At 47.0% G+C, this 19,118-nt stretch overlaps 1 protein-coding gene across 4 annotated transcripts in view; it reads right to left on the bottom strand.

The window, feature by feature from the left end:
* The window catches only part of RNF122 (ring finger protein 122), a 28,950-nt gene that overhangs the window by 5,515 nt on the left and 4,317 nt on the right, over positions 1-19,118 (bottom strand). For 2 of the 4 annotated variants that reach the window (XM_053269020.1, XM_053269021.1), the window contains exons 2-4: positions 11,247-11,403; positions 4,267-4,312; positions 1,406-1,447 (exon numbers count right to left, since the gene is read on the bottom strand). In XM_053269020.1, coding sequence (XP_053124995.1) covers positions 1,406-1,447; positions 4,267-4,312; positions 11,247-11,403 — 245 coding nt within the window. Of the gene's footprint in view, positions 1-1,405; positions 1,448-4,266; positions 4,313-11,246; positions 11,404-12,794; positions 12,864-12,925; positions 13,025-19,118 lie in introns of those variants that run through there. The other 2 variants (XM_053269022.1, XM_053269023.1) reach the window with 2 other exon arrangements.

The raw sequence follows: 19,118 nt of genomic DNA, 5'->3' as shown, positions 1-19,118 counted from the left end.
GAGTGTGGGTTGTCGAAAGAGCTGTGAAGCGTTCAGCTGGGGCCGAGGCAGGCATACTCCTGCACCTTGCAGCTCAGGCTACGTTCAGCAGCTCTGAGGTTGCTTCCGGCCCTCTCATTTCCTATTCACTCACAGAGTGGATGTGTGGGAGCTCCATGGGATGGGGTAATGCTTGACAAACTTGCAAATGTCGGTTGCCATCTCATGGGGAACAGAGGATGTGGCTGTGAGCATGTCGCAGTATGTGCTTGATGCTCGGTAGTGATGTTGTGGTCAACAGTGAGCATCATTTCCCCACACCAGCACAGTGATTGCTGGCCTTGCAGTTATCCACATGTGCTGTGTGGATGGGGGACAGGGCTGCCTCAAGATCTCTCATCTCCTGGAGGCACAAGGATCACTGTGTGAATGGAAGGTGTGTCCCAGAAGCCCCCATCACGTTGTAGAATGCTTTGGGCAGGGAGCTGGTCTTGTGGTAGCAAGCATGACTTGTCCCGTTAGCTAAGCAGGGTCTGCCCTGGTTGCATATGAAAAGGGAGACTAGAAGTGTAAGCACTGTCAGATATGGGATGGAGCTGCTCTGGGAAGAGCATCTAGGTTCCAAGTTCCCTTCCTGCCATCTCCAGGATAGGGCTGAGAGAGACTCCTGCCTGCAACCTTGGAGAAGCCGCTGCCAGTCTGTCTAGACCAGGGATTCTCAACGTTGGGTCCCCAGATGTTATTGAACTTTAACTCCCATAATCCCCAACCAAAGGCCACTGGGGCTGGGGATTATGGGAGTTGAAGTCCAATAACATCTGGAGACCCAACGTTGATAATCCCTGGTCTAGACAATACTGAGCTAGATGGACCAGTGGTCTGACTCAGTATAGGGCAGCTTCCTATGTTCCAGTGCTCTCAGGGGTGCCTGGCTTATCTTTTGATAGCCCTCTTAGCTTTTCACCTTAGATGTTACTTTGGCTTGTATAAGTGCATACCTACCAACATATCCCTATTTTCCCATTCCAGTGACGTGTACTTCTATTTCTGCTGCTGCCAATTATATGACAAAGCCTTCCCATAATTTGGGAAACATACCAGCGGGGATTCGAACCGGCAACCTCTGGCTTGCTAATCAAGTCATTTCCCCGCTGCGTCATTAGGTGGCTGCTCTGTACATGATATCTACTACTAATAACATTTCTAATAAACTACTAATATTTCTACTAATATTTCTACTACTGATATTTCTACTAAACTACTAATATTTCTGATTCCACTTCACTGGTCCTTGCATACCACAATTCTTTGCCTTGGATTCTACACCGCTGTGTTCCAGAAAGACTAAGCAAAAAGTAAACCCTGCTTTCAGAATATTGGGTAGAAGCCAGCCAGGTCTGTTCATCCAAGTGGATTTCATACTCACCCCATGTAAGTTTAGCTTCTTGACATCACCTTTCAAAACCACCTGGGAGGAAGAAAGAAGAGAAGCAGATTAGAAATCAGAGGCCGGGACTGAATAAGCAGGGGGGGGGGTATTTTGATCTTCCTGACCAACGTGCAGACAGATGGTGGCAGCTGCAGAACTTTAAACAGAAACCAAACAAAAACGCAGAGATGCACTTTCTGTATGGGGAGGTTTAGGTACGCTAAAACAAACACACAAGTATGGATGGACTTGGATGACTTGGCAGATCTACACGTGAAAAGGATCTAGGTGTCCGAGTGGGTCATAAGTTGAATGTGAGGCAGCAGTGTAATGAAGCAGCTAAAAGAGCAAACACAATACTAGGCTGCATTAGCACAAGCTGGCCTGCAGGGAGTGGATACAACTGGCAGAGAAGTAGGCTTCCTTTATAACCATCACTGCAATGATTGAAAATGAAACTGCTAATATCCTAAGGCCCTTATATAAATCTACAATGCAGCCACATTTGGAGTACTGTGTACTGGTCACCATATCTCAAAAGGGACATGACAGAACTGGAAAAGGTGCAGAAGAGGGCAGCCAAGATGATCAGGGGCTTGGAGCATCTTCCTTATGAGGCAAGGCTACAACACCTGGGGCTTTTTAGTTTCAGGGGGAAAAGGTGACTAAGGGGAGACATAATCGAGATCAACAACACCGCCAAAGAAATGGTTAAACAACGTACTGTGGATACGGAGAAGCATTCCGTAATTTGAATTCTCTACTAGCCTTCAGGAGAGCTCTTAAAATGTATTTGTTTGGCCTGGCTTTGCAGGGTTTTAAAATCGGTTTTAATATTTTAACCCGGTTTCAAGGTTTCTAATTACTGCGATTGTTTAATTGTTGTTTTAAAATGCTTTTAAATTGTTAACTGTTGTTATATTGTTTTTAATTTTAGTTTTAGCTCTTTACTGTTTTAATGGTTGGTTTTAATTGTAAACCGCCCTGAGCCATTTTGGAAGGGCGGTATAAAAATCAAATAAATAACAAATAAATAAATAAATCTGATTTAAGTCTTGTTACCTTTCGTATTCTGGGTGGTTTCTCATACTACCCACGTCCAGCGGCGTACTTTACAAATTTGACCACTCTAAATCAGAGGAGAGCATTCTCGCTGGTGTGGTTTAATGCCCTGCCTTTTGCCATTTTGGATGAGAGATTTAAGAGAATACCGCTCAGGAACTGGCTATGTCCATGTGGTTCGGGCAATATCGAGTCCATCTCACATGTGCTTTTATACTGTTTATATTATAGGGATATTTGCATTGCCTGGCTTGAACCACTTTTAAAAAACACGCCAGGGTGATCAGAAGAGTATTATACTTGCTTCCTTCTGGCAGACCAGTATACAGCAATTTCAGCTGGGGTAGCAAGATTCTGTGCCGCAGCCTGCAAACTGAGACAGGAGCAGTTGATGAATTGTAACTGAGACCTCCGTATGTATATCTTTTGATACACTATTCCCGGTCCTGTTTTTGATTTTATTTTACTTTACTTTTATTTTCCATTTTATTTTTTGATTGCTGGTCACGGACTGTAATAATACATTCATTCATTCATTGATCTACAAAATTATGCATGGTCTGGAGAGAGTGGATAGAGAGACATTTTTCTCCCTCTCCCACAACACGAGAACTGGGTCATGGGTCATCCCATTCAACTAATGGCCAGGACGTTTAGGACTGAAAGAAGGAAGCACTTTCCCCCCACGTTATTTTTCAATTTATTGTAGGTGGGGAAGATTGGAGTTTTGTTCTTGTTTTTTAATTTTTTATTTTTTACATTGCCTACCTTGCTCTGGAAGGATGCTGTGCTGGGGTTGGAGAAGGCCAGTTGCTCTCCCTCTGCTAAATATAAAAGAAGCACCACTTTAAAAGTGGCTTCTTTGATAGCAGGGGTCCTAGGAACTAGCGTGAGCAGCATAATGGGCACAGAGGGTCAAGTGAGTGATGTGCAGCCACAGACGATTCCTGCACTTCCACTATGGTGCAGAAGCAGCAGTGGCGCTCTTACCCCTGGACTTTGGGGCCAAAGTCCAGGGCCTCCACCCCCCCAATGTAAGGTAAAGTGTGCCATCAAGTCAAGTTTGACTCCTGGCGCCCACAGAGCCTGTGGTTTTCTTTGGTAGAATGCAGGAGGGGTTTACCATTGCCTCCTCCTGCGCAGTATGAGATGATGCCTTTCAACATCTTCCTATGTCTCTGCTGCTTGATATAGTACCAGCAGGGATTCGAACCGGCAACCTTCTACTTGTTAGTCACGCATTTCCCCGCTGTGCTGGCCTCCAAATCCTCATTCGTCTGTCCTGGCTGGTGTGGTGGGTGGTGTGGTTGCCGCTGGCCTGCACTGAGCCAGGCGGCCGAGTGAGATTGTGACCTGGGCCGGGTGCTTTACAGACAGAGTGGGGAAAGAAATCTGTGGGATGGGAATATTTTAAGTGATGTGTGGAAATGTTTCTGCTAATGCATATTTGCAAAAATAGACCTGTTTTAGATGCTTACATACTTGTGAGTTCAGTTGCTGTTTGTGCCCTCAGGAACCCATGGGTTAAAAACACTCTGTGTGTGTGTGTGTGTGTCTGTCTGTCTATAGAGCAACTATATGATGCTTAACTTGCAGCAGTGGGTAGGTAAGCTCCAGCTAGTGGGGGAGGAGGGGGTGTTTAAAGGCCTCTAGGTCCAGGCTCCAAAATTACCTAGGCGCACCTCTGAGAACCAGCCCGGGGGAAGCTTCTCTCTTCTTTCCCACACTCATTCAAACTAGCCACCAGATCTCAGAAAGCAGCACGTCAAATATTTTAAAAAACCAGCCACTATTACCTCTTTGTAGCCAAATCTTTCACTCTGGGCTTGATGTCGAAGTTTGCTGCAGAAGAATAGGGAACATTTACAAACAAAATTAGCCAACATTAGCAAAATAAACCTCAACATCTCTGGGAAAACAATAACACATACTCCAATTATCACTGTTTACAAAAGGACACGCCCCATTTCCTGTCAATAAAAAGTCATTTCTCCTCCCTCCCCCCGTTTTGCTTCTTGGGGAAGTGTTAAGAGGCATTTTTTCTGAAACTCAGGTCAATGTGCACATAGCTGTCCTGGACTGCAATAGTTTCTTCCCCTTTCCTCCCCTCCCCTCACTCATAACCACCTATCTTGATCCGAATGTTTGCATTTCAGCTGCAGCTGCCCTATAATAAAAGCAACTAGATCCACTGTGGCATTAAACGTTTTTAAGTCTTTGGAAAAGGGAACAGTTTTCAGATTGCTAATCGCTCAGAAGCCAGTCCAGGGTAGCCAATAGCAGAGGAAATGAATACAACATAGGAACACAGGAAGCTGCTTTGTACTGAGTCAGACCATTGGTCCATCTAGCTCAGTATTGTCTGCTCTGACTGGTAGCAGTTCTCCGAGGTTCCACCGCACGGGCGGTGAGCGCACCAGTGACATCTGTGCGCATGACATCATATGCAAAGGGGGTGTGGCCAGACCACATGACACCACACATGACATCACATGCGAAGAGGCGTGGCCCCCCTAGCCCTCTGGATTGCATTCCCAGCCAGTGTTTGCTGGCTGAGTGCATTTATTTCCGGGAAAATAAATGCAGCCAGCCAGCAAACCCTGGCTGGGAATGAGCCCCGAAGAGCTCGCACGGATTCTCTGGACACTGGGCCACGCCCACAGAGGAGTGGGGCGGGTCCTCCAGTGAGCTGGCCACACCCACTTTGCATGTGACATCACGCGCAAAGATGACTCCGGCAGCCCTTTTAATTGGTGGCCCGGGTTCTGCAACCTTGCATACACAAGGTTCCTAATTCCTTCCCTGGCATCTCCAAGATAGGGCTGCGAGAGACTCCTGCCTGCAACCTTGGAGAAGCTGCTGCCGGCCTGTGTAGACAATACTGAACGTGATGGACCAATGGTCTGACTCGGTATATGGCAGCTTCCTAGGTTCCTAAGCAGCATTTCCGGCTATTTCCCACTGTTGTGCTGCGGAAAAGCTGCTTCTGCACCTGCTGCTTCAGAACAGTGTCCGGAACGCGTTTGGAGTCAACAGCAGCCCTGGAGAACAGCATTCTGGAGCCCTAATGCTGCGCGTCATGTTGGCGACTGTGTCCGCTTAGTCCTATTTGAGGCTCACTGGAAAGGAATCCGCTGCCACTGAACCCACTGTGAGATGCACGAGGATTTTAGTCGTGAGCCTGGCTCCTCTGCTGGAGTGTGGAAGTTTTTTCGCTCCGGACATAAGCCCGACAAAGCCGGAGACAAACACTCATTCACTGCAGTGGGAGAAAAAGCAGCTGGCCTGGGCGGCGGGGAGGCAGAAAATGGACTGTGAATAATAGTCCTGTTTTGGAGCGACACAGATTCTTTGTGCTCGAGCAGCAACAAGGGCCGGGCCGGAGGCCGGGCGAGAGGCAGAGCCCCTGCTTCAGCCAACACAGCTGTTTCCGAAAGCACCCCAAGGACAGTGCTAAGCAGCTCCTGCGATGGAGTCATCGCTACGGGGAGTGCAGGTCAAGGCCCGATAAGGTAAGAATACGGATGGCCAATAGTTATATGCCGCTTTTCCACCAACGTTCCCCAAACGGTCTAAATCAAGATAAATAAGTAAATTTAAAAAAAGGCTCCCTGAAAGGCTCACCCATCTAAAAAAGAAACATAAGAGAGACACCAGCAGCAGCCACGGCAGGGAGGCTGTGCTGGGGATGGGGAGGGCCAGTTGCTCTCCCCTTGCTAAATACAAGAGCATCACCACTTTTAAAAGGTGCCTCTTTGCCCTGTTAGCAGGAGATCCGTTAGAACAGGGTTTCTTAACCTTGGGCCCCCAGATGTAGATGGACTACAATTCCCATCATCCCCAGCCATACCTATTGTGGCAGGGGGTGATTGGAGTTGTAGTCCATCTACATCTGGGGGGCCCAAGGTTAAGAAACCCTGAGTTAGAACATGTTTCATAAGAACGTAAGCACAGCCCTGCTGGATCAGGCCCAAGGCTGATCTAGTCCAGCATCCTGTTTCGCACAGCGGCCCACCAGATGCCTTTGGGGAGCCCACAGGCAAGAGGTGAGGGCATGCCCTCTCTCCTGCTCTTGCTCCCCTGCAACTGGCATTGAGAGGCATCCTGCCTCTCAAGATGATCCAGCTTTCAGTCCTGATTGATTTACTTTTGAAGCATTAGGGATCAAACATTTGAGGAACAGAAGCTACCTCAGATCGCTGTGGACCAGAGTGGCAGAAAGCAACAACAGGACAGAGGTTCCCAGGCTATGGTCCTCCAGATGTTGCCGAAATACAACTCCCAACACCCCCAGCTACAATTTATTGGGCATGATTGAAGGGAATACGATACAGCCATCTTTGTGACGCTATGCAGGTCTAAGTCTGGCCAGTGCCTGGATGGGTGGCCACATGAGAACTTTATTTATAGGGGAGGAGAGCGGGTCTTGTGGTAGCAAGCATGAATGGCCCCCTTTGCTAAGCAGGGTCTGCCCTGGTTTGCATTTGAATGGGAGACTACATGTCTGCGCACTAAGATATTCCCCTTAGGGGATGGGGCCGCTCTGGGAAGAGCATTTGCATAGATAAGGTACCAAGTTCCTTCCCTGGTAGCATCTCCAAGATAGGGCTGGGAGAGACTCCTGCCTGCATCCTTGGATAAGCTGCTGCCAGTCTGTGTAGACAATACTGAGCTAGATGGACCAAGGGTCTGACTCAGTCTAATAAGGCAGCTTCCTATGTTCCTAAAACTGCATAAAGAACACGGATGCAGTTCTGCTGGGATAAAGAGATGTTCCCCGCAGTCTGTATATATCAGTGCCTTTTGGTTCGTTGTGTCTCTGACTGCCCACATATAATGCTCCAACTCTCCCAGGGGCAGTCCCTATTTTCGGTTACCGATCCCTGGTAAATAGCTGCCCCTAATTTGCTCTTTTGGGATACAACGGCAGACATGATTTTGCAAGCCTCACAGAGATGACAGCACCACAGGAGAGCTCGGACAGTAGAATGGGAAGCATTACCCTCACCCTCCACCACCCATTTCCTACAATGGAAAGAAACAAGGTAAGCAATAAGGCTTCAAGGGATATCACCCAATCTTTCCAGACACTACCATGTCCACGGGGCTTGTGGATTATGTCAGTCCTTGTCAATAATTTGTTCATGTGCATGGCTAGGGTTGTCATTGCCTCTCCCCAGGTTCCCCAGAAGCTAAATCTACATGAAACGGTCAATACATCTTGTCTCTGATTCCTGGGACTTCAAATGCACATTAAAGTGGTCCGTGGAGTATAGCCTGACATTTCACATGCTGTTTGAGACTGGTTCATTTTCAACCCGCGACACTGATTTCCTTTCTCCTTTACAGGATTTGCACGTATCATTTTTATTTTCTTCATTAAACCGAGTATTTACAGAAACCATAAAAGCTTCCTATCCTCCTCGAAAGATAGCAATAACTTATCTTTCACAGCAAGGATGAATTTGATCGTCACTATTATTATTACAGGGACTAATACATAAAATCCATTTCTAAATGAAATTGCAATTGTGTCATTCTCTTTTGCATTTTGACAGCACACACACTTGCTCAGGAACACCACTCTCCAAATTTGATGGAACTGGTCTGTTTTAATTGGCTGATTTTCCCCCAAGCCAAAGCTCTACAGAGCTTAGCGACTGCTAAAAAGCAAGAATGAGTTCCAAATCATATTTCAGTACCACATTTACCCAAATATAAGACTCCAAATTTAAGACAACTGCAATAAAAAGAAGAGAGAAATTAAATACAGGTTATACATGTATTAACTTGAAAGGAAGAGGAGACTGAATTTAAGATGGCCCCCTCAATTTCTAACCTTGAATTCAAGTAAATACAGTACATAGTCTCTTATGTAGCAAAAAATAATTATTCTGACTTTGACTGGATTTATATCCCATGTTTTCAGTCTGAACTGAGCACTCCAAGTGGCTCATAGTACCAGACAGCAAACCTGATTTTTCAAGGGGAACATAGAAAACTGCCTTCTACTGAGTCAGACCATTGGTCCATCTAGCTCAGTATCGTCTACACTGACTGGTAGCGGCTTCTCCAAGGTTGCAGACAGGAATCTCTCTCAGCCCTATCTTGGAGATGCTGCCAGGGAGTGCAATACCAGCCCCAACGAGATGATTCTCCATTCCAGAATTAGCCAAGAGTATTTCTGTTTTGTCAGGCATAAGTCTCAGTTTGTTTGCCTACATCTAGCCGATTACCAATTCCAAGCACGAGTTGGAAACTTCCATGATCTTCTTGGTTTCCAGTAGAAAGGGAGTTGTGTGTCACTTGCATATTGATGACAGCAAGAGGGATGTGCACGAACCGGTGCGGCACTCCTTTCCGGACCGTGGAACCGGTTCGGAGGTCCGGAGTTCAGGCTGGTTCGGGGGCGGTGGGGTGTGTGACCTTTTAAAGAGCAGGGAGGGTGCTAATCCGCCCCCCGCCTATCCCCCACCAGCGCTGTCTCCAAAACCGCTGGTGCAGGGTGGCAGCGTACCTCCTCGCTGCCCCGGTCAGCATCGGACCGGAAGTGGACACAATGGGTGGTGGGGATGAGCAGCCGCCCTGCTCCTTAAAGGTAACCACCCCCACTGCCACTGAACCGGCCAAGCGCTGGTTCGTGCACATGCCTAGACAGCAAACTCCCCAAACTCTGGACCGTGTTCCCCAGCAGTTTAATGTAGATGATAAACAGCATTGGAGACAGGCCAGAACCTCGTAGGCCACCAGGACGAAAGGGCAAGAGTTCAAGGCCCAGTCCCCAGGAATCGGCTAACAAAATCTGCCTTCCGGGAAAGACTAGGACCACTGCAAAATGGTGCTTCTCAGCCTCAACCTAAGCAGACATTCCAGAAGGATGCTTTGGTTGATGGTATTAAAAACTGCCGAGAAGTCCAGCAGAATCAGCAAGGACACACTTCCTCTTGTCCAGTTCCTGACACAGACTGCCCGACCCATGACCTTAACCAAGGCAATCTCTAACCTGAAACGAGGGCGTACATTCAGAAGGAGTCCGGAAAAAGCCGGTCTGGGAAAAGCAAAACTTGAGCTGGTGCTTTTATTTTGCTTGTAGCACCCTTAATGGCTTGATGGCATAGAGGCTCTAAACGACTGGGAGAAATCAGCCCTGTGTACTCCACTCAACGCTTTCTAGCTATCCCAGCTGGAGATGAATGCAAAGTTTAAAAATAGATTCCCCTTAAGTGGAGGATGGTACCAGGACACCTCCCTCCTGCTTTCAAACAATGCATCTGTCTGTCCTGGCCACTTGGAACAGCATTTCCCATAACTTCCTGCCATTTCCTGCAGTGTCACAGGCAGGGCTGGTCAGTGTGGCCAGATGGCCTGAACTGTACTGGCTGCTTGGGTTTCGAGAGACAGGGTCACCACGGCTGACTCAGAAAGAAGATCCAGCTGTTTTAAGAAACAAGACATCTGGATGTCTTATTGAGCTGGCAAGCCCGCTCAACCTAGCGCCCCCCCTGCCCAGCTGTTTTTGGACTACAACTCCCAGAATCCCCAGCCACAGTGGGCAATAGCCAGGGATTATGAGAGTTGTAGGCCAACATCTGCAGGAGGGCCAAAGTGGAGCAGCCCTGATCTCTGGCAAATGATCTGTGCTCATTCCCACAGGGAAAAGCTCAAGTGACTGGGGTTTTTTTTTTAGTTTAGAAAAGAATATGATTATGGGGGGGGGGGGAATGAGAGAGAGTTCTGAAGTTACGCATGGTGTGTCGGAAGGGATCCGTGGTCTCTCCTGGCAGGGCTGCTCAACTTTGGCCCTCCTGCAGATGTTGGCCTACAACTCCCATAATGCCTGGCTATTGGCCACTGTGCATAGGAACATAGGAAGCTGCCATATACTGAGTCAGACCATTGGTCTATCTAGCTCTCTATTGTCTTCACAGACTGGCAGCGGCTTCTCCAAGGTTGCAGGCAGGAATCTCTCTCAGCCCTATCTCGGAGAGGCCGCCAGGGAGGGAACTTGGAAGCTAGATGCTCTTCCCAGAGCGGCTCCATCCCCTGAGGGGGAGATCTTCCAGTGCTCACACTTCTAGTCTCCCATTCATAAGCAACCAGGGCAGACCCTGCTCAGCTAAGGGGACAAGTCATGCTCGCTACCACAAGACCAGCTCTCACTGTGGCTAGGGATTATGGGAGTTGTGGTCCAAGAACAGCTGAGGGGCCTAAGTTGAGCAGGCCTGCTTAAGGTGTGCATGCGCTCACACTTTTTAAAAAAAATGTCCACTCAGCTAATTTTAGATCCTGCTCAAGTTGAATCAGGAAGGCCCCACTCTGAATGCACGTGCACACACACACTGGCTTGATACTGCCACTCAGAACAAAACTCATTCTGCAGTAACAGATGAAAAAAACCGGAGAGAACACTGGAAGGGACTAGGGAGAAGCTTCTCTCTCTGCCTCTCTGACATTCAAGGTCATCCAAGGGAATCGATCAGCAGTAGATTCAGGACAGAGAAGAGAAAGCACTTCTTCACATACATAATTAATCGACCAATTTCACAGCCATCAGTGATGCTCACTTACTCAGATGGCAAGGAACCCATGCTAAAGTTCCGGGGAACTCAGCTGGCTCGAATCATGCCGCTTAAGTTGGTTTGGAGCACCAGCCCTCCTCCCTCCGTGACCCCAGATGACCTGGGGAAAGATCGGCTTAGGGAGCAACAACTGCAGCCAGAAATCCAGGTGCATCTCTCACACCTGCACTCAGTGGGCCGCTGGGACGATGACTCACCTAATGAAGTAGCAGCAGAAGATGAGGCTGAGCACGAAGACAAAGATGCCAGTGCCAAAAATGACCATGTAGATATTCAGCGGCAGGTCCTGGAAGGTGATGGGAGGCATCGTGCACGATTTGTTGGTGTAGATCAGCCCCAAACCGCAGAAGCATCCTTGGGGGAGAATGGAAGGAGAGAGGGGCCATCAGCGGAGTGCAGAAAACAGGAGGAGGAAACTGTCCTCTCGGCAGCCACATTTACTACTACTACTACAACAAATATTTATATACCACTTTTTAAAAAAAATTTACATTTATATCCTGCTCTTCCTTCAAGGAGCCCAGAGCGGTGTACTACATACTTGAGTTTCTCTTTCCCAACAACCCTGCGAAGTAAGTTAGGCTGAGAGAGAAGTGACTGGTCCAGAGTCACCCAGCAAGTATCATGGCTGAATGGGGATTTGAACTCGGGTCTCCCCGGTCCTAGTCCAGCACTCTAACCACTACACCACGCTGGCTTTTTAACGAACTTTTCAACAAACTTTCAACAAAAGTTTCCAAAGTGGTTTACATAGAGAATCAATCAATCAATCCATAAGATGGCTCCCTGTCCTCAAAGAGGTTAAAATCTAAAAAGAAACATAAGAGAGACACCAGCAGCAGCCACTGCAGGGATGCTGTGCTGGGGATGGAGAGGGCTAGTTGCTCTCCTCCTGCTAAAAGAAGATAAAAAGAAGTCTATTTACCCTCCTACATAACATAACAGCCCTTCTGGATCAGGCCCAAGGCCCATCTAGTCCTGCATCCTGTTTCACACAGTGGCCCACCAGATGCTGCTGGAAGCCTACAGGCAAGAGGTGAGGACATGCCCTCTCTCCTACTGCTATTCCCCTGCAACTGGTATTCAGAGACATCCTGCCTTTGAGGCTGGCGGTGGCCTGTAGCCCTCAGACTAGTAGCCATTGATAGACCTGTCCTCCATGAATTTGTCTAAACCCCTCTTAAAGCCATCCAGGCTGTTGGCTGTCACAACATCTTGTGGCAGAGAATTCCTCCTGCTCCACAATGTATCCATCACTAAATCCAGTAATTTTGCCAAGGGTCCATTGCAGGCCTGCTCAACTTAGCCCCCCCCAGCTGTTTTTGGACTACAACTCCCATAATCCCCAGCCACAATGGACAATAGCTACGGATTATGGGAGTTGTAGGCTGACACCTGCTGGAGGACGGAAGCGCCATTGTCTGGCTCCTACATTTTGGGGCCGGATCCTGGATCCAAAGAAAATTTGCCGAGGCCTGAGATAGGAACTGCTCCTATCTGTTAGGAACTGTTCCTATACAGGTGTTGAACATATCATTTGAATAACTCTTATGAGCATAGAGATGATTCACACACTGCACACAGATACTACAAGTGTCGAACATGATGTGTGAATAGGGCTCTATTCTCCCTACAGTCCAATGAACATGCAGAGTTCAGGACAGCAAGCAAAATCTTGGTTTTTCTCATGCCTTCACTGAACAACTGAAAGGGGCTAAAGGCTGCAGATGCAAAGACAGTTTTACAGATGCACGATTGTTAATCAGCGACAAGAGCAAGAAGACATGATGATCTGCATGCAATAGCCAGCTTTTTCCGGGCCCCAAATAGGAAGTGATCAAAACATGATCCAATCAACTATTTAAAGAATCCTTACACAGAGAGGTTATGTTGACTTTGTGAGATAGAGAACAGCTGGTTACAGGAAGGGGCTCCACTTTTCAAAACCGACTTCAGGGATTAATCACAATATAGCAACCATAAACAACATATTAAGGGGAAAAATGGAACAGCAGGATAGACTCCAGTTCTAAGGCACTGATAAGGCTTCCTCTATCAGCTGTTGCTTAGCACTGGCCATTCAGCGCCAAGCAACTTGTGTTTCTATAAACACAGATTTCAGGAAAAATGGGCTACCTGGTTTTGAGAAAGAGGTGTGTGTGTGAGTGAGAGAGAGAGAGATTGTGTGTATAGCACTTGAGCCTTCCTGTGGGTTGAGTGGCCAACTCAAAGGGGTTATCTGGGTTCAGGCAGAGGCTGGTATTTCCGGTGATGATGCTAGAGAAACATTTTTTTAAAAAACCCTGGCAGAAAGGTCTCTTTTTGCTTTAACGTGGGGGTGTTTGGCTGCCGTCATCCAGGTGCTTTAATGACCCAACTACATTATGTTAAGGGCTCCTTTCCTTTCTTAAACAACAGCTAAAGGGATACCTGATCCAGATTGGGAAAGGGATCTGTAAGCCATATCTGGATCACCCCCATTTGTTGCTATAAGCTCCTAAGTGCCAATGGGAGCTTTCGTCCCAGGGCAAATGGCAGCCATGAGAGGCCCAATTTGCCATGCCATCATGGTGTGTGTGTGTGTGTGTGTGTGTGTGTGAGTGTGAGAGAGAGAGTGAGAGAGAGAAACTAACTCCTTTCTCCACACTGTGGTTTGGGTTTGGATCTGGATCGCACCACCCTCTCCTGCCCCTGCTATTTACTCCCAGCAGAAATCTGTAATTTGAGTTCATCATTAGACTTCAGGAGAGCCCTTAAGACCTATCTGTTTAGCCTGGGCTTTCAGGGTTTTAAAACTGTTTTAAAACTGCAAATGCTTGGCCTGGTTTCCTAGGGCTTTTAAAAACTGTTTTAAATGCTTTAATTGTCAATGGTTTTATGTTGTTTTTATAGTTTCTGATTTGAACTGTTAATTGATTTTAGATGTTTTTATTTTAATGTAAACCGCCCTAAGCCTCTTTTGGAAGGGCAGTATAGACATCAAATACATACATACATATGTATACACATATGTATACATACATATACATACATACATACATACATACATATACATACATACAGGCAGCACCACCTGATAGCTTTGAGTGGGGGTGCTTCCAAAGGGAACATCAGGATGCCTCTGGCCCCAACCCCTGATGCTGGCGTAGGTGTGAGGGGCATGGTCAATATCAGGGGGTGGGGCCAGAAGTATCACCCCTTGTAATTGCTGCAGATCAAGCTGCTGTTCAAGGAGCAAGATCAAGCCAATCTATGTCTCCCCCCCCCCGCGAAGTGGCCAGTCCTATCCTAGCTGCAGCTGGTCATCCGAAGCTGGTGTCATCTGATTCTTCAGTCAACTCTGCTTAGGGCAAAAGCACATGACAGTTTTTGCAGAGCAGAGTCATGGGTCTCCTCTTTGGGTGGTGGTGTGTGTGTGAGAGAGAGAGAGAGAGATGGGGCACTGAGAACGCCACTGTCCATGCAATCGCTGTGTGTCTCCTGAATATATATCTATGTATGTGTGTGTGTTGGGGTGGGGAACAGGACTGCAAAGGCAGACCCCCACCCTGACTTATGAGCTTTCAGTCGATTCTCAGAAGAGACCTTACAAACGGTTTGCTTGTGTGCATTAAAGGGAGTCATGCTGCTGTTTTTGCAGGGTTTCTAAGCCTGCTTTTCTTTTCTACATACACAGCATCTGGATTGCTGGTCTTGTGGTAGCAAACAGAGCGAGCAAAGAGGCTCATTTCAAAGTGGCAATTCTCTCATATTTAGCAGGGGGAGAGCAACTGGCCCTATCCAACCGCAGCACAGCATCCCTCCGTGACTCTTCATGGTGTTTACCTTATATTTCTTTTTTTTTTAGATTGTGAGCCCTTTGGGGACAAGGAACCATCTTATTTTATTCCTTATTTTTCTTTGTAAACCGCTTTGGAAACTTTGTTGAAAAAGCAGTATAGAAATAGTAGTAGTAAGTGAGTGAATTGTCCCCTTTGCTAAGCAGAGTCTGCCCTGGTTTGCATTTGAATGGGAGACTACATGTGAGCACTGTAAGAAATTCCCCTTAGGGCAGGCCTGCTCAACTTAGGGCCCCCCCAGCTGTTTTTGGACTACAGCTTCCATAATCCCCAACCACAGTAGCCAATAGCCAGGATTATGGGACTGTAGGCCAACATCTGCCAGCAGGCCGAAGTTGAGCAGCCCTGCTATAGGGGATGGGGCCGCTTTGCGAAGAGCCCCTGCCTGCTTGCATGCAGAAGGTTCTAAGTTCCCTCCCTGGCATCTCCAAGATAGGGCTGAGAGAGTCTCCTGCCTGAAACCTTGGAGAAGCTGCTGCCAGTCTGGGTAGATAATACTGAGCTAGATGGACTAATGGTCTGACTCAGTATATGGCAGCTTCCTGTGTTGTTGTTCTTTTAAACAATGCACCAAATTATTTATTTATTTTTAACATTTATATCCCGCTCTCCTTCCGAGGAGCTCAGAGAGGTGTACATGTTGAGTCGGTGTCGACTCCTGGTGACCCCAGAGCCCTGTGGTTGTCTTTGGTAGAATACAGGAGGGGTTTACCATTGCTTCCTCCCACACAGTATGAGATGATGCCTTTCAGCATCTTCCTATATCGATATCGCTGCCGCTCAATATAGGAGTTGCCCATATTCTAAGAAACACACCAGTGGGGATTCGAACCAACAGCCTCCTGCTCTCTAAGCAGGTTGCTTCCCTGCTGCACCATTAGGGGGCTGCTTGGGAAAAGGGGACCATTATTTTTGTATGTAAACTGCTTTGAGAACTTTGATTGAAGAGCGGAATAGAAATATTCATAGCAGTAGTAGATAAGCTAATCACAAAGAGAGAAACTGAAAGGCAACGCTGTGTGTGTGTGCGTGTGTAGCAACGGGCTTGTGAGTCGGGGAGCAGGTGCTGTAGTTTGGTTTCTTTCTGCTCTTTGCAGAAAGTGCACAATAGGGAGATAGAGATTGTTCTCTAGAGGCTCAGTGGAGCTGAAGGTGCCTCCTTGTTCCTGATTCAAAAGGAGCTGTAGATGGCCACCTGCATAAGTAACTGGAATGCTAGAACAGCTCTCTGTCCTAAAATAAGCCTTGGGCCACCCCAGGTTATATACTGCTGCCACTATCAAACTGTGCCCAGAGAGAGGTCTTAGCACTGGGCAACATCTGGGATTAGATCGTTATGACTAAGCACTGCTGAAATCCAGGAGACAAGTTAGTCACGAGGAAACTTAGATCCCATTAATTTCAATGAGACAGTCCTGACTAATTGAGTCTGGCTGCTCTGTCTAGTGGCTCTGGCCCAAAGCTTTGCGGGCTTCGTGAGAATCACAGCTGGGATGAGAGGCTCGGAGATGGGTGTGAATCAGCACAAATGATAGCCCTGTTCTCACTGTCTAATCTGCACTGACAACAGACCAAAGTACACTCAGAGTAAAAGTAAAGTTGCGCCGTCGAGTCAGTGTTGACTCGTGGTGACCACAGAGCCCTGTGGTTGTCTTTGGCAGAATAGAGGAGGGGTTTACCATTGCCATCTCCTGTGCAGTCTGAGATGATGTCTTTCTGCATCTTCCTATATCGCTGCTTCCCGATAGAGGTGTTTCCCATAGTCTGGGGAACATACCAGTGGGGATTTGAACCAGCAACCTCTTGCTCATTAGGCAAGTTATTTCCCTGCTGTGCCATTAGGCATAGCCCATCTTATACGCAAGGTGGAGGGGGAGTGTGGGCATACACATCTTCGTCCCACCTGGTATACCAGGTGATCATACCAGGGTGGTGGGGAGTGATTCATCCAAACCATACCTCAGTGTGTGGTTTCAATTAAAGAGAACCACCCTCCATGTGAGTAGATTATATGCATCCCGTCCCTCCCCATGTTTAGGAAGGGCTGGTCAGAGCATTTTCCAAATAAGCCATAAATGTGTGGGGTTGCTGGCCCATTCCCAACCTTCATACATTCAGGAGAAGGTATAAAATCGAGCTCTGCATCTGTGGATGTACATATGTGTATCTGTAGGCACATATGTACATTCCCAGATGTACCCACAGAAGCCAAGATTCGTGTCTACATAGGATGTTGCCCTATACTGAGTCAGGCCCCACACAACTAGGATCTGGAACATCCAATATGAATCACTGCAAACAGATCCAACATCCATAAACACAAAAACATACATGAGAAATAAAGTATAGTATGAAGTATAGAACTAGAGAGCTGATCTTGTGGTAGCAAGCATGACTTGTCCCCATAGCTAAGCAGGGTCTGCCCTGGTTGCATATGAATGGGAGACTTGATGTATGAGCACTGCAAGATATTCTCCTTAAGGGATGGAGGCGCTCTGGGAAGAGCAGAAGGTTCCCAGTTCAATCCCTGGCAGCATCTTCAAGAGAGGGCTGAGAGAGATTCCTGCCTGCAACCTTGAAGAAGCCACTGCCAGTCTGTGAAGACAATACTGAGCTAGATAGACCAATGGTCTGACTCAGTATATGGCAGTTTCCTATGTTCCTAAAAACTCTATATAATATGAAAAAGTTGCAGTATCCCAGATACTTTTCAGCAGTAAAGGTCAGCTTGCAGAAGAGTTCAAGTAATATATTAATTATATAACTGTGCAATAGAAGTCATCTACTCATAGAAGAAAAGACTTGGAAGTCAGTTTGTAAAAGAGCTTGGCAATATGTGAATTATATGACTGTGCACTAGAAGTCATATACCCACAGAAGAAAAATATTTGGAAGTTCTCTCTGCAGAGGATTTATTCCATGTTCAAAGTTCTTCAATATGGTTCTTATTCACTTTGAAGATATGATCTGCTTTTACTATAAACAGTTTGGGATCTATAGGGATACTTGATAAAGTTTCTCGAAACAGTTATTCAGTGGGTTTCTGTTGTGTACGTCACAATGGAGCATGCTATAATGATGTACATATTTTGAATTATATGATATAGTGTTTTACTAGGTTAGACATTATTTATTATATCTTACATCTTGATCTATATTCTTATATATGATTACCCATCTACCCATCTACCATTCTCTTAGACATACCCATCGCTAATCTCATGTGTGGCAGCTCTCGCGAGAGTTCGTGAGCGAGGGGAGGGGGAGAGGAAAGTGACGGCGGCGGCAGGGAACATACAGCTAAGGCCAACAGACAGGCCAGAGAATGGGTGGGCGGGGAGAGAAAGTGGAAGCTGGGGAGGGGGAGAAAGTAGTGGGCGACCAGAAAAAAGTGGCCGGCTAGAGAGAAAAAACATTGGTTGGGGGGAGAGCTGAGAACAAGGGGCTGAGGACGAGGGAGAACTAGAGGCGTAGATGTTCTATGCCCGGCCAGCTAGTTATTACTATATTTCGATGAATCATGGATCCAAGTACACGTTTTTCATATTATACTTCCTTTCTCGTGTGTTTTTTTGTGTTTATGGTGGTTGGATCTGCTTGCTGTGATCTCTACTGAGTCAGACCATTGGTCCATCTAGTTCAGTATTGTCTAGATTGATCAGCGGGGACTTCTTCAAGGTTTCAGGAAGGAGGCTTTCCCAGCCCTACCTGGAGATTCCAGGGATCAAATACGGGACCATCTGCAAACAAAGCAGATACTCTTCCACTGAGTACGGCCCCATCCCCATCTCACAATTCTATCCAAAGCATCATGCATGGAAGAGGCATGGCTCTTTGGGCAGAATAGCAAGCCCTGGGACCCTCTGGTCCAATGGCATTCAGTCATCAAATAAAGATCTTTGCTCCCGTGTTTGGTGGAAGTTAGGAGAGCTCTCTCTCTCTCTTCTGTCACTCTTATTAGGGAGGACCCCGACTGGTTAGTATTACCTGTTTATACATAATGCTCTTAATTTGCAATACACCAAACCAAACTCAACAACTCAAGAGATGAGATAGTGACTTGACCACAGACTGAATCTACTGCAGAGGCGGATATGAACCCCAGGTTGCCACAGCCTTGCATATGCTGGCTCATGCAAGTATTTCAGGTGCCTTGTGGTTACAGTTTTGAAAGGGACTGGAGTTCTATTTGCACATTATATTCAACATGTACAGTCTGTGTATACTGTA

This window comes from Hemicordylus capensis, chromosome 8 (genome assembly GCF_027244095.1).
Source record: "Hemicordylus capensis ecotype Gifberg chromosome 8, rHemCap1.1.pri, whole genome shotgun sequence".
In the NCBI taxonomy this organism is placed as follows: Eukaryota; Metazoa; Chordata; class Lepidosauria; order Squamata; family Cordylidae; genus Hemicordylus; species Hemicordylus capensis.
Note: the sequence above shows the minus strand (reverse complement) of the source record. Positions and strands in the feature narration are given on the sequence as shown.